We start from the raw sequence: 15,631 nt of genomic DNA, 5'->3' as shown, positions 1-15,631 counted from the left end.
TCTTACGACTCTTTCTTCTGTTTTCTTGTTCAGATGCTTTACTTTCTTAAACTCTCTTAACAATTAACAATTACATTGTCTTGTCTTATTTTATTAGTTTCTCTATATTGCCCTCATAATTGCCTTCATTTTAACCAGCACTTAACCTTTCAGATGACAGCTATGTATACTAAAGCTGTTTACCCTCTTCACACAATGCTGTATTTGTAGGACCTAAGGAAAAAGTTCAGGCAAAGTGTATCATTTTTTAAAAGTTCCAGGAAAATATGGTGGGTAAGAGTCTATTCATAAGACTCTCAATGGTTTACTGCACAATTTATTCAATCCTGTCTAATCTAATGATGAAAGTCCAGCCTATTATATCTGTATTGTTCTGAATGAGAGGGAAAATTAGTGATGTACTAAAGATTGGGTGTTGTAATAACAACCATTCAAATAAGACCTGAACAATTAACAGGAGGGGAATCCATAATAGGAAAAGAGATAAAATGTTAAGATAGACTACGAACAACCCTTCATATAAAAAACTTTTATTTATTAGATGTCTACTCACAGTCTTCTGTGCCTCCTTCACTCACATAGCAGGTGTCTACTGACAATGGCAATGTAGGAGGTCCAGTGGGGGAGAGAAAAACAGAAGTCATCCTTAAAAATTAAGCCTTCTCTTTCAGGAGTCTAGAATGTAATTAGTCTGCTAATTTTTAAGACAAGTTATATTTTTAAGACAAGCTAATTTTTAAGACAAGCTATAAGTTATAAGACAAGGTCATTACTATTCAAGGGCAAAAGCTAATACTCTAATAACAGACTCTTGAGTCACTAGGAAATTGCTCCCCAATCTGTTTTTATTCATTCAAGTCAAATTTAGTGCTGTGTAAGCTCCTGGCATAAATTCAGAAATCCTGGTTTTATATTACATGATGGAATATAGTTTCTAACCCATAACTTTATTGCTACTCTTTAAATTTAGTTCAAAAAGCATGCCTTCTTTTTTCTCTAATGGGGCATCTGAGTAGGATTTTCACCACTTCCTTCGTTTCAAAGGTAATATATCAACTCATTATTTAAAGATAGAGGTAATATAGCAACTCATTATTTAAAGATAGAGAAAAATAAAAGTGAAAACAAGCTTTCAAAACAAATATTTGAGCAAGAGCTCCATGGCCTGAGTTTTCTGGGTAGTGGATATTAGTAGGATTGCAAGAGAAAATCTCCTTTATTGGATATTCAAGAGTAAATAAAAGCTCACTGAAGCTAGGAAGAAAATAGAAGGACTAACATTTGCAATAAATAGCTCCTATTTATTATTATGACTAAATGAAAGCACAATGAAAATTGACATTTCTCTATTTTATATTTAAGAACTAAAGATCTAGCAATGAATAAAGATAAAGGTCTAGTGTGTTTCATATGTCTAGTGTTAAAAATAAAATTACCCTCATTGACAGGTGAAATTGATCTGACATTTCATGAAAGAAGGTAAATGGATTTTTAGAAATGGTTTTCTTCTCCTTATACAGTACACTTCAACTATTTAAATAATTTAAAAGTTATTTCTCATGGAAACAGAATCAATTTTCTATATGCCTGAAGCACATTAAATGAGTATTCTGAATTCCCTTCCCTCTAACCAACTGATAAGTCAAAGTAAAAAACCCCTGAAAGCTATTACATTGTAGAGAATACAATTTTCTCCTTGAGAAAGAATGGTTATCGGTTGCTGCTAAATTTAATGTAGGAAACACAAAGTTACTGTGGCTATGCTATGCACAGGAAAAACTCTTCTGTGGCGCTCAGCTAGCAACACTCACAGAAAGCTTAAGTTCCTGTCACATTTCAGTCCCTGAGTATTTTTCCTCAATCTTGTGTAAGCCATGCCTTGATAATGCCTTTTCACTCCAACTTCCTCATAGAAGTTTTCATTTTCATTTCAAATTTTACTCACTGCAGTTAGTACTACAAGAAAGAGTTATACTGAAACACTTTTTCTAAAAAATATTATCTAGACTTTTTAAAATTATCTGACTTCTACTAATACATAGAGGGGGCTTCTCAGTAGTAAAGAACTGCTTTCCAATGCAGGAGACATAAAGAGACGCAACACTGATGACAGGGTCAGAAAGATCCCCTGGAGAAAGAAATGGCAACCCACTCCAGTATTCTTGCCTGGAGAATCCCATGGACGGAGGAACCTGGTGGGCTACAGTCCATAGCATCACAAAGAGTCAGACACATTGAGGCAACTTAGCATGCATACGCACCAGTACATGGAAACTTAGGGCAAATCTTCTGAAACCATTTTGAGCATCATAGGATTGAATGAAATAAATCAGGGCCTTTCAAATCCACAAATTATAATAGTTTCAAAATCATTTCAAAAGTTAAACTGTAGAGAATGTAAATAATTATATTCAATCATAGTTATCAACTATAAACTCAAATGGTTCTAAACCAAGGTTTCTCTATATATATTCCATCTAATTCCATCTTGTATAGTCTTTCATACTTGGGTTCAATCCCAGGGTCAGGAAGATCCCCTGGAGAAGGAACTGGCAACCCACTCCAATATTCTTACCTGTAAAATCCCATGGACAGAAGAGCCTGGTGGGCTACAGTCCATGGGTTAACAAGAGTTGGACATGACTTAGCAACTGAACCACCATAGTCTAACATATATTTAATAGTTTTCTTCTTGCTGAATAACTAGATCTCTCTGGTAAATCAGAAGTCTTCCCTCTCCAATCTTAACCCTCACCCTAATAATAAGCCGGTCTTGTCCAATATTACAGTAGGTCTTGACTGACAGTTTATGTCTTTGTAATTATTTTTCTATTTGGTTTTGGTAGCAAAGAAATTATAAGCTTGCTAGATGTAAAGCAAAAAATCAAAACCAAATCTAAAAGCAAATCTGAGAAAACTCTAATTTTAAAAAAGAGAAATTAATTATCTTATATGTGATATAATATTCTATATAAAATTGCTAAGAGTTATCTCATCAAAATCATGCATGTGGTTGCCCTTTTGTCTGAAATGATGAAAGTGTTCAGAATCTTAGAAGACATCTCATCTCACCTTCCTGCAGGGCTAGAGCTACTATCTTCATTTTCCCATTGTTCATTTTTACTTCTGGGAAATGGGGGCTGTAGCATTTCAGCAGCCAGTGGGTCAGCATCATTCTCTTCTCGACCAATCCACTCTCCAATCACACGAGGTCTCAGAAGAGAAGAACTAAACGCCATGGTTTCCTGAAGAGAAGAAAAGAATTTCTGTGCCTTAGATAACATATTGCCATGAAAAGGGCGATAGGGAAATATTCTTGTCTAGATTTTAAACTGCTTCCTCAAATCAAAACGTTCCTTTTTTTTTTCCTTTCTTTCTGAATTGACATAAAAGTTCAGTTCTTTCCATCTTTACAGATGACTTCCTCTATAGGATTGGTGCCCACTCATGAAGGCCGTTTTGGTAAAGGACCCAGGAATGAAATCTTTGATTTGGATTTCTTAGGCTGTGTGTTTGTTCTCAAGATGGAAGAGAGGGAGGATTAGCATTTGCAACACAAGGAGGAGTGTATGGGAAGGCCCACATAGTGGAAGAGCCTGGTGTTGTTAGAAAATGATGCATAATTTCTCAAATGTGGAAGAAATTGAGGTAGAGTCAAAGTCCAGAAGAGTTAGGGTTAGAAGGATACACTGCCTCCAACTGCAAAGCATTTTGGACTTCTAGAAATCCAGGGGCTTCCCTGGTGGCTCAGACGGTAAAGAATCTGCCTGCAATGCAGGAGACCCAGGTTCAATCCCTGGGTTGGGAAGATCCCTTGGAAAAGGAAATGGCAACCCACTCCAGTATTCTTGCCTGGAGAATCTCATGAACAGAGAAGCCTGGTGGGCTACAGTTCATAGGGTCACAGAGTCAGCCACGACAGAGCAACTAACACTTAGAGAAATCCAGGAGAGGTTGGAAGCAGAGCAGTATCAGTGACAGGCATGCTATGCTAATTTTAGAAAATGCTAACATGATCTTTTTTCATAAACTAGGATATGATGTGACCCTTAAAATGATATTTTAAATATTTACATCATTTAATACTTTAAAATGAATACCAAAGACATGCAACTGCTAGGGATACCTCAGTAGGGAAACAAAGTAGATTAAAAGGCAATATCTATTGTAAGATCTAATTTTTGTTTAAAAAATTCATATGGGTATATCTTCATGTGCCAGTTTCAGCCTACCAATAACTAATGCTGTTATTGAACCAGCCCTTGTGATTCTTAGTATAAGTGCAAGACACTCTTCAGCAATAATCACCAGGCAACTTGAAAAAATAAAGGTTTATTACAGAACTTACAGAAGGACTTACAGAAACACCTTTGTGTGGCTTTAGGAAGCATCACTACAAACAAAGCTAGTGGAAGTGATGGAATTCCAGTTGAGCATTTCCAAATCCTACAAAAATGATGCTGTGAAAGTGCTGCACTCAATATGCCAGCAAATCTGGAAAATCCAGCAGTGGCCACAGGACGGGAAAAGGTCAGTCTTCATTCCAATCCCAAAGAAGGGCAATGCTAAAGAATGTTCGGACTACCACACAATTTCACTCATCTCACATGCTAGCAAAGGAATGCTCAAAATTCTCCAAGCCAGGTTTCAACAGTACATGAACCATGAACTTCCAGATGTTCAAGCCAGATTTAGAAAAGGCAGAAGAACCAGAGATCAAATTGCCAACATCCATTGCATCATAGAAAAAGCAAGAGAGTTCCAGAAAAAACATCTACTTGTGTTTTATTGACTACACCAAAGCCTTTGACTGTGTAGAACACAACAAACTGTAGGAAATTCTTCAAGAGATGGAATACCAGATCATCTTATCTGCCTCCTAAGAAATCTGTATGCAGGTCAAGAAGCAACAGTTAGAACAGGACATGGAACAACAGACGGGTTCCAATTGCGAAAGGAATATGAATAGGCTGTACACTGTCACTGCTTATTAAACTTATATGCAGAGTACATTATGTGAAATGCCAGGCTGGATGAAGCACAAGCTGGAATCAAGATTGCTGGGAGAAATATCAATAACCTTACATATGCAGAGGACACCACCCTTGTGGCAGAAAGTGAAGAAGTAAAGAGCCTCTTGATGAAGGTGAAAGAGGAGCGTGAAAAAGGTGGCTTAAACTCAACATTCAAAAAACTAATATCATGTCATCTGGTCCCATTACTTCATGGCAAATAGATGGGGAAACAATGGAAACAGTGACAGACTTTATTTTGGGGGGCTCCAAAATCCCTGCAGATGGTGACTGCAGCCATGAAATTAAAAGACACTTGCTCCTTGGAAGAAAAGCTATGACCAACCTAGACAGCATATTAAAAAGCAGAGACATTACTTTGCCGACAAAGATCTGTCTAGTCAAAGCTATGGTTTTTCCAGTGGTCATGTATGGATGTGAGTTGGACCATAAAGAAAGCTGAGTGCGGAAGAATTGATGCTTTTGAACTGCGGTGTTGGAGAAGGCTCTTGAGAATCCCCTGGACTGCAAGGAGATCCAAACAGTCCATCCTAAAGGAAATCAGTCCTGAATATTCATTGGAAGGACTGATGCTGAAGCTGAAACTCCAATACTTTGGCCAGCTGATACAAAGAACTGACTCATTGGAAAAGACTCCAATGCTGGGAAAGATTGAAGGCAGGAGGGGAAGGGGACGACAGAGGATGAGACGGTTGGATGGCATCACCAACTCGATAGACGTGAGTTTGAGCAAGTTCTGAGAGTTTGTGATGGACAGAGAAGCCTGGCATGCTGTAGTCCATGGGATCACAAAGAGTTGGACACGACTGAGTGACTGAACTGAACAGATGACTTAACAGAATCTCGAGTTACACAGTACACCTGTTACCACACAGAGGGAGAGTGAAAGAGAGCAAGCATGGGCCTGGGTTTCTGCTTTTACTGGGGTTAAAGGAGGGGCTCATTCTTCACTGGCAAATTTAAAAGAGAGAGTAGAAATGTAAAGTGGGAAGAGAAAAACTAAGTGGCCAGGTGAAAAAAGAATCATCAGGTTATTAAAATCAAGTAACACCTCTAAGACAAAGGAGCTACAAGGTGGGGGTGGGACCTGGATCTCTGAAATATATTTATTAGTGATAGCTACCCTTGAAGTAGGCATCTGTGGCAGCTCAATCAGTAAAGAATCTGCCTGCATTTCAGGAGACCTGGCTTTAATCCCTAGGTTGAGAGGATCCCCTGGAGAAAGAAATGGCAGCCAACCCCAGTATTCTTGCCTGGGAAACTCCATGGACACCGCCTTTGAGGTAGATGCCTCGGCAATCAAAGCTTAAAGTCAGGCACTTTCAATAAAAAAATGACAAACTAAACCTCTCAGGGTTTTTACTATAAACCATCAATTCATCATTCATAGACTAATTCCTTCATTTATCCATTCTTTTATATTTATTATGATTCACTATGTGCCAGACACTGCTTGATTTACTGGAAAACACAATGGTAACACCAAAATTTAATGGTTTTTATCTGAATGGAGGGACTACAGGTAATTATTAATTCTTCTTTTGGCATTTGCATGTCTTTTCAATATTCTATTATAAATATGTACTTATAATAAGAAAAAATATATTTTAAAATATCTTAATCTGAGAAAAAAGCTTATAATTTGCAATAATACAAGAACCTTGAACAATTCCTTAAAATTCAGATCTGATCAACTGAATCTTTACAATTTCCCCAAATATTATACAAATACAATATTAAAATATATACAATGTAGTATTAATTAACATACCAATACACCAAAAACATGTGAAATATGATTTAGACATATTTAGTGAAATTTACCCAAGTGATAATAAGCGACAGAAAATAGTTAGATATCTTGATATTGAGTCCCCAACCTTCATGAAAATGTAGCAAATAATTTTTAGTGTTTGCATAAGATAGCAACTAATCTGATATCCTTCTGTATTTATATTCCCAAAGCTAGGAAATCAAAGCTTTCAGCTGTGAAATCATGCAGTCAAATTAATGACTTGAAGTTACTGAAAAGGCATATTTATCTGCCACAATTTAATATCACTTGAAGTATAAGAATGAAAATTAACAGTAATACTATTAAACGTTAAGCCTATATTTGCACTAAGAGGATTAAGGAAAGACACATATTTTTAGGGAAAAAAAATCCATAAACATATTTACAGTCTCAGAACCATTTTTGGCCTGTGCAACTTTGAAATGTTAACTTACTCTCTGAATCAAATACCCCAGAAACACAAAAATTATTTGAGGTAGTTGGCAAAGGCATTAGCCTGAAGTAAAAAGGACTGAGACTATTCAAGAAATAATAAATAGCCTTTGGCAACTCCATTTTTTCTACACAAAGTCAGAAAGTTGAAGAAGTTACTCAAAGGAATCCTTTCCAATGTTTTCTTCAGAAGTAGCCAAAAGGTTAAAAAAGAAAGAAAGAAACATTCAGACGGTAAAGCCACAAAATATGGAAAACAATGGATGGGGAATCCCAGCGAATAGAACTAGAGCCCAATTAAGGAACACCTTCCAACACTTTGGACAGGAAGACCTGATGACATCTGTCCAGCAAGATTTGAGAGCTGCTGGAAACAGTGGAAACAGTGTCAGACTTTATTTTTTGGGGCTCCAAAATCACTGCAGATGGTGACTGCAGCCATGAAATTAAAAGACGCTTCCTCCTTGGAAGGAAAGTTATGACCAACCTAGACAGCATATTCAAAAACAGAGACATTACTTTGCCAACAAAGGTCCGTCTAGTCAAGGCTATGGTTTTTCCTGTGGTCATGTATGGATGTGAGAGTTGGACCATAAAGAACGCTGTGCGCTTAAGAATTGATGCTTTTGAACTGTGGTGTTGGAGAAGACTCTTGAGAGTCCCTTGGACTGCAAGGAGGTTCAACCAGTCCATCCTAAAGGAATCAGTCCTGGGTGTTCATTGGAAGGACTGATGCTAAAGCTGATACTCCAGTACTCTGGCCACCTCATGCGAAGAGTTGACTCATTGGAAAAGACCCTGATGCTGGGAGGGATTGGGGGGCAGGAGGAGAAGGGGATGACAGAGGATGAGATGGCTGGATGGCATCACTGACTCGATGGACCTGAGTTTGAGTAAACTCCAGGAGTTGGTGATGGACAGGGAGGCCTGGTGTGCTGCAATTCATGGGGTCACAAAGAGTCAGACATGACTGAGTGACTGAACTGAACTGACTGATGAACCAGTCACTTCTATAAACCTCTAATTATTTCTATTTTCTAACAGAAAGTTTTCAGTGTGGTTATCCCAAATTAGTCTCATCACTTAATAGAAAAGAAGAAATAAAACTATTATCATTCAAATATATTTTTTATATAGAAAAATCAAGAGAATTCAGAAAAAAGTTACAAATTAATGAGTTTAGCAAGTTTACTGAATTTAAGATAAAACTAGAAAAATAATTTTCATTCCTATATGCCAACAAGTTTTAAAATGTAACTTGTAAAACAGATACCATTTACAATAGTAATCAAGAACACAAGGTACTTAGGAATCAATTTAACAAAAATCTGCCTGCTCTTTTTCAATATGACTTTTTTATAAAACACTACAATATTCAATTAAATGGAAACATGCCTTGTTCATGAGTACAAAGATTCAGAAATGCAAAGATGTCAATTCTCTCATACTAATCTAAAATACAAAGCAACTCCAAACCCAATGGAGCAACAGATAAAAGCAAATGGACCAAAGAGGAAAATTGAATGTCCAGAAACAAGGTAAGTGGCAGAAGCATGCACATTTATGGACAAATGAACTTTTCAATAAATGGTTACAAGAAATTTATTATGCATATAGGGGAAAATATGTTCCAACTTCTTACAATATTAAAAAAAATTTTCAAGTAGATTAAAGATAAAAAACAGAATTCTTAATAGGAAACAAAAGGTAATACTTTTATGATGTTAAGTAGAAAAGATTTCTTAAACAAAACATGATACGTTAATGTTAAAAATGTCTGTTAATAGAAGGCACTATTTAAAAAGTGATGACAAGCCTAAAAATTTAAGAAGGTATTTGAGACACACAAGACCAACAAGAGTTGACATCCAAAATATATAATAAACTCACACAAATCTAAAGAAAAAAAATAAGTGGGCAATAAAAATGAGCAAAAGAGAAAAGCAGGCATTCAATCTTACGAAAATTCAGTATTACAAGCAATAATTGAATCCATGAGAAAAAAAATTTCATTAAAATACTTGACAACAGCCAGTGTTGGCAAGGATCAGGAGCAAAATATATTATTACAAACTGTTGTTGAGAGTATATACTAATAAATCTCTTTTGAGATAAATTCTGTATTACTAATAAAGTTAAAAATGCATGTGCCACTGTTGGTGGGAATGTAAATTGATAACAGCCACTATAGAAAATAGTATGGAGACTCCTTAAAAAACTAGGAATAAAACCACCATACGACCCAGAAATCCCACTACTAGGGATATACCCTGAGGAAACCAAAACCGAAAAAGACACATGTACCTCAGTGTTCACTGCAGCACAACTTACAATAGCTAGGACATGGATGCAATCTAGATGTCCACAGACAGATGAATGGATAAAGAAGCTGTGGTACATATATACAAAGGAATATTACTCAGCCATAAAAAGGAATGCATTTGAGTCACTTCTAGTGAGGTGGATGAACCTGGAGCCTATTTTACAGAGTGAAGTAAGTCAGAAAGAGAAAGATAAATATTGTATACTAATGCATATATATGCATTAGGACTCTAGAAAGATGGTACTGATGAAATTATTGGCAGGGCAGCAAGGGAGAGAGACAGAGAACAGACTTATAGACATGGGGTGAGGGCAGAAAAGAGAGGGTGAGATGTATGGACAGAGTAACATGGAAACTTACATTACCATATGTAAAATAGATAGACAATGGGAATTTGCTATATGACTCATGGAACTCAAACATGGGCTCTGTGACAACCTAGAAGTATGCAATGGGGAAGGAGATGGGAGGGAGAGTCAAGAGGAAGGGGACATATGTATACCTATGGCTGATTCATGTTGATGTTCGGCAGAAACCAACAAAATTCTGCATAAGCAATTATCCTTCAACAACACCTTTAAAAAATGCATTGGCCATATTGCAAGATTAATTGAAGTTCAATTAGTTGTGTTTTTCCCTTTTAGTTCAGATACATTTTTATTCCTTAATTACAACGTCTCCTGTCTCTTCTCCTGATTCTCAACTGATCATGTTGCTTATCTCAGTGAGAAAATGAAAGCAATCAGCAGAGGATTTGTTCATTTTCTCATCACCAAACCCATCAGCTACTACCACTCGTGCCTTCACCTACAAAAGGTGAATTGTCATTTCTTCTCCAAGGTCTGGCATATATTAATAGAAAGTATTTGATATACATTTGTAGAGTGAATAAAAGAATGACAAAATTAAGGTAATGTATGATTCAATGTTTCAATAATGCATTACCAATATTATTAGTCATTGAAAGAGAAAGTTTGAAAGTGAAGTCGCTCAGTCGTGTCTGACTCTTTGTGACCCCATGGACACCAGGCTCCTCCGTCCATGGGATTTTCTAGGCAAGAGTACTGGAGTGGGTTGCCCTTTCCTTCTTCAGGGAATCTTCCCAACCCAGGGATCGAACCCAGGTCTCCCGCATTGTAGACCGACGCTTTACCGACTGAGCCACCAGGGAAGTCCTTATTAGTCGTTAGGACAATGTAAATCAAAGCCACAGTAAAATAATATTGATATTTACATCAGGAGGATGGCTATAATTTAAGATAAACAACAAGTGTCAGCAAGAATATGGAGAAATTTGAACCTTAATACTTGCTGGCTGGATTGTAAAATGGTGTTGCCACTATGCGAAACAGTTTGATAATTCCTCAAAAAGTTAAACACAGAGTGAGATATGTCTTAGCATTTTCATTCCCTACATATACAAGAGAAATTTTAAAAACATATCCATACAAAACTTGTGCATGAACGTTCCTACAAACATCCTTCTTAATGGCTGACAAGCAGAAACAACTCAAATGTCCACAAATTGATGAATGAATAAACAAAATGTGGTATATCTATTAGGCTTCTCCCATGGCTCAGAGGTAAAGAATCCATCTGCACCAGAGGAGACCCAAGAGACTCAGGTTCAGTCCCTGGGTTGGGAAGATCCCCTTGGGGAGGCATGGCAACCAACTCCAGCGTTCTTGCCTGAAAAATCCCATGGACAGAGGAGCCTGGCAGGCGACAATCCAAAGGGTCGCAAAGAGTTGGACAGGACTGAGTGACTGAGCACTCAGTATATTTATACCACAAAATATTTTTCAGCAATAAAAAGGAGGGAAGTACTGATATGTGCCACACCATTAATGAAGCTTGAAGACATTATGCTAAATGAAAGAAGATAGTGAGAAAAGACCACGTACTTTATGACTGCATTTGTATGAAATTCCTAGTATGGCAAATCTAAAGAGACAGAAAGTTAATTAGCGGTCGGTCGTCTTAGGCTAAGGGATTAGGAGGAATGGGGAGTAGACATGGGATTTCTTGGGATGATGAAAATGTTCTAAATTTAAGTTGTAGTAGTGGTCTGTCTGTCAATGCAGGAGATACAAGAGACACAGGTTGGATCCCTGGGTCAGCAAGATCCTGTGGAGTATGAAATGGCAACCCAGTCCAGTATTCTTTCCTGAAAAATCGCATGGACAGAGGAGCCTGGCATGCTACAGTCCCTGGGGTTGCGAAAGAGTTGGACATGACTTACCAACTAAACACTAACAAAATGGTTACACAACTCTTTGAATATACTAAAACCCACTAAACTTTCACTTGTGGCTCAGAGGTTAAAGCATCTGCCTGCAATGCGGGAGACCTGGGTTTGATCCTTGGATCAGGAAGATCCCCTGGAGAAGGAAATGGCAACCCACTCCAGTATTCTTGCCTGGAGAATCCCATGGACTGAGGAGCCTGGTGGGCTACAGTCCCCGGGGTCGCAAAGAGTCAGACACGACTGAGTGACTTCACTTTCACTTTATACATGTTAAAGGGGAAGATTTTATGTGAATTTTCTCTCAATAAAGTTGTTCAAATAATGAATGAAACTCACTTTCAGATTTTTCTCTTAAAGTGGAGTACATAGTACATAGTGCAAGGGACAAGCATGGATTTGGAATCAGACAGATGAAGAATCAGTACTAATTCTGAGACTTTCAGCAAATCACTTAATCATCCTAGCTTCGGTTTCCTTATCTGTAAGCCAAGAAAAGCATAACCACTTCGTCAGACTGATACAAGAACTAGATTTAATAACATATCAAAAACACCAAGCATACCTGCTAATGCTAACAGGCACTGAATATTATCTCTCCTCCTTTCCTTCACTATCTTCTGCACCCTCCTACCCATGATCTAAAAGTTTTACTCGTCATTATGGAATTTTTCACACTAATACAAAAGGAGACGGAAGAGTAAAACAAACTCCTTTGTATCCACACACATTTTCCTCAATTATCAACTCACGAGGAAACTCACTTTACCCTCATCTCTACCCACGTGCCTTCCACATCACCCCTTTTTTGCTCAAATCACTTAGAAGAAAATTCCATTCACCAGACATCACATCGTTTGTAAATAGTTGAGTAAGTAATCACTAAAAAGTAAGAGTGCTTTTTTTGTAAACAAATACCATTATCATACTTAAATACAAAGTGAGAATGTTTTAATATCAAATATCTATTTAGCTATCAAATTTCCCTGATTATCTCAGTTTGTTTGCACAGACTCTAAGCAAGACTGACTGATCAATGGTCTTTTATGTCTCTTTTATTTTTTTTTTTATTTAAAAACTAAAAATAGAAGTTTTTATTGAGTTCCTTAAATTACTACCCTTTGGTTTTTCTTCTTATTGGAAAAGTTCTTAACCGTTCTTAATTTGACCAAAATTTTAAAAAAGCAAAGATATTTTGTAAATGTGTTGCAGACACGGCTGACAGAACCCAACTTTTTGTAGGACCTTCATCTGAATAAAGTCGTGAGTTTTTCAGGAAGCCTCCACCAAGTCTTCCAGTAAACTGTGCAGAAGCCAGGCCGCCACGGTCCATGGGAGATGGGTTAGACAGAGAGATGTTCTTTCAGTTTTTCCATGATTTCATTCATTTTGTCGCCTGGAATTAACATCACAGTTCGCAGGGGCTTCATTGGTACATCATCAAAGGACCATCGGCCTCCCAGACACGTGTCGCTCTCCTCCTGCGCTGAGTAGCTGAACTTCAGGATTGCCTTCTCGTAGAGAAATTCTTCCTCCGCATTTGCAAACATTAACGCTTCTTTCTTTTGGTTGCTCCGTTTCTTCTTGGAATTGCTTTTTCCTGCTTCCACAAACGTCTTGCTGATCAGAAGGTAGAAGTGACACTTCCCACACGGCTTGTTAGCTCTGCGTGCCTCTGCTAGTTCTTTCTGAAGCTGCTGGTGCATGGGCAGCGCGATCTGTGGAGGAACGTTAATGAATCTCTCACTCAGCAGAAAGCCCACAGGCCTGGCGGTGTCGTTGAAAAGCCTGTCCAACTCCTCAACCGTGCTCTTCTCACAATTCTTCTCACAGAGGCGCAGAATCAGCTCCTTAATTTGCTCAGCACAAGGGGTTCCCTTTCTTTCAGTTAAATTTAAAAGACTTATGAAACCCAAAATCTCGTCTTCATCCACATCGTCATCGCTGTCTTCTGAAACATCCGTTTGCTTAATCACACTCCCGATATGGTTCTGTTGAATCAAGAGATCTGTGAGTTCTGCGGTGTTCACAGGGGGTTTTAGAAAAAGCTGCTGTAGTAACTTCTTAATTCCATCATAATCGTTCTCTGAGATAGAATAAGCTTCAAATTCAATACTCACTTCCTCATTGACGACCTCGTCCTCTTCATCTTCTTCTTCGTCACTGTCGTCTTCGTCCTGCTCCTCCACTTCATCCTCCTCTTCCTCATCGCCCAGAGCCGGGGGCACGCGGCTCACAGCACGCCGCTTCTGCCGGGACCTTTATGTCTCTTTTAATCTCCCTATTCTCTTCCTCTGTCTCATTTTCTCTCTTGTAATTTTGTCATTGCTGTTACTGTTCAAAAACCTGAGTTGTTTGTCCTTTGAGTTTTCCACAGTCTGGATTTTCCCCTTTGCCTCCCTGTGATGCGGTTTAAAATGTTCCTGTGCCCTTTGTAATTTCTGTAAATTAGTAGTTAGTTCGGGATAAAGTTGTTCTGCTGTGGTTTTTGTTTTTGCCAATACTTCTTCAGAGAGAATGGTTAGTTTTATCTGGAGGCACATAAGACTGTCTTCTCTAATGATTTGGGCAGCATTGATAATTACTGCTTAGATCCATTAATTCAATAGGCATTGCCAAATGGTGACTAATTTTACAATTCCATAATCACTTATTGGCTGGAATACTTCTGTAGACAGAAACTTCCTGTCATCAAATAATTAGGTTACTCTGAAGTACGATTTATATACAAAGGAGGATGAAAAATCTGATTTTTTTCCTTGACTTCTACCAGTTTTTAAAAACAGTAACTTTGGCTCCCTGTGCATATGCCTGAGTGCTCAGTTATATCCAACTCTTTGCGACCCTTTGAACTGTAGCCCACCAGGCTCCTCTGTCCATGGGATTCTCCAGGCAAGAATACTGGAGTGGGTTGCCATGCCCTCCTCCAGGGGATCTCCCCAACCCAGGGATCAAACCACGTCTCCTGCAGGTTTAACCTACTAAAGCCTGCTGGTTTAACTTACTAAACATTAATAATTTTTTGGATAAACATATGTATCTTAAAGTACTAGGTATAATTCATTACACTGCAACTATTATTTTATTCAAGTTTTCTCAACTCTGTCCAGTAGAAGACTACTGAAGCTGGCTCCTGAGCTCTTCTGACACAACCCTAGTGATCTTTCATAGTTCTTGCCTTCTGGCATAAGGCATTTTAGGCTCATTTTGTAAATACCATCTGCTCTTGACCTAGACTCAACCATTAGTCCAACAGACTCTGATTCTTTTTAGTTGAAAATATATTTTTAGACTAGAATCTGCATACTTGGGGTACTCCCTGTTTTGGTGTTGGTAATAGTGGACAGATCTAAGAAATGTTTATGTTTTAAACTTAAATAATTCAGCCTTACAGAAAAGTTGAGAAAAAAGAAAGAATCCCTGCACTCTAGTTATGTTCACTGCCTGTAGAGATGGTACTTTTGTTTTAAAAATTAAAAAAAAAAAAATGAGTTCATAATGGTATTTTTCATTCAAAGCAGGATATGGGATTTTCACTTAAACTTATTGGTCTTATATTTCTATTTTTTCCCCTATGCCAAATATTCTGGTTCTTAAGAATATCAACATAATTAATTCTTTGTATATCACACAAAGCACACACAACAGCCTCTTTATAATAATACCAAAACTGCCATTAACAACACAGTCACTAAAAACAGGTTAAGAGCTGATGTTGTTCCCTCTGTCCTATGGGTATATTCCACCAGAGAAAAATCAAATCACTAGTTTACAAAGACGGAGTAATTCATCTGAGTGTGTT

General features: G+C 37.7%; 1 protein-coding gene across 1 annotated transcript in view; it reads right to left on the bottom strand.

The window, feature by feature from the left end:
* C14H8orf34 (chromosome 14 C8orf34 homolog) overlaps positions 1-15,631 on the bottom strand; it is a 337,954-nt gene that overhangs the window by 212,142 nt on the left and 110,181 nt on the right. Inside the window, exon 6 of the mRNA XM_052651574.1 lies at positions 3,073-3,245. Within this exon, the coding sequence (XP_052507534.1) occupies positions 3,073-3,245 (173 nt within the window). The remainder of the gene's footprint in view (positions 1-3,072; positions 3,246-15,631) is intronic.

The sequence above is a fragment of the Budorcas taxicolor genome, chromosome 14, assembly GCF_023091745.1.
Source record: "Budorcas taxicolor isolate Tak-1 chromosome 14, Takin1.1, whole genome shotgun sequence".
NCBI lineage: Eukaryota > Metazoa > Chordata > Mammalia > Artiodactyla > Bovidae > Budorcas > Budorcas taxicolor.
Note: the sequence above shows the minus strand (reverse complement) of the source record. Positions and strands in the feature narration are given on the sequence as shown.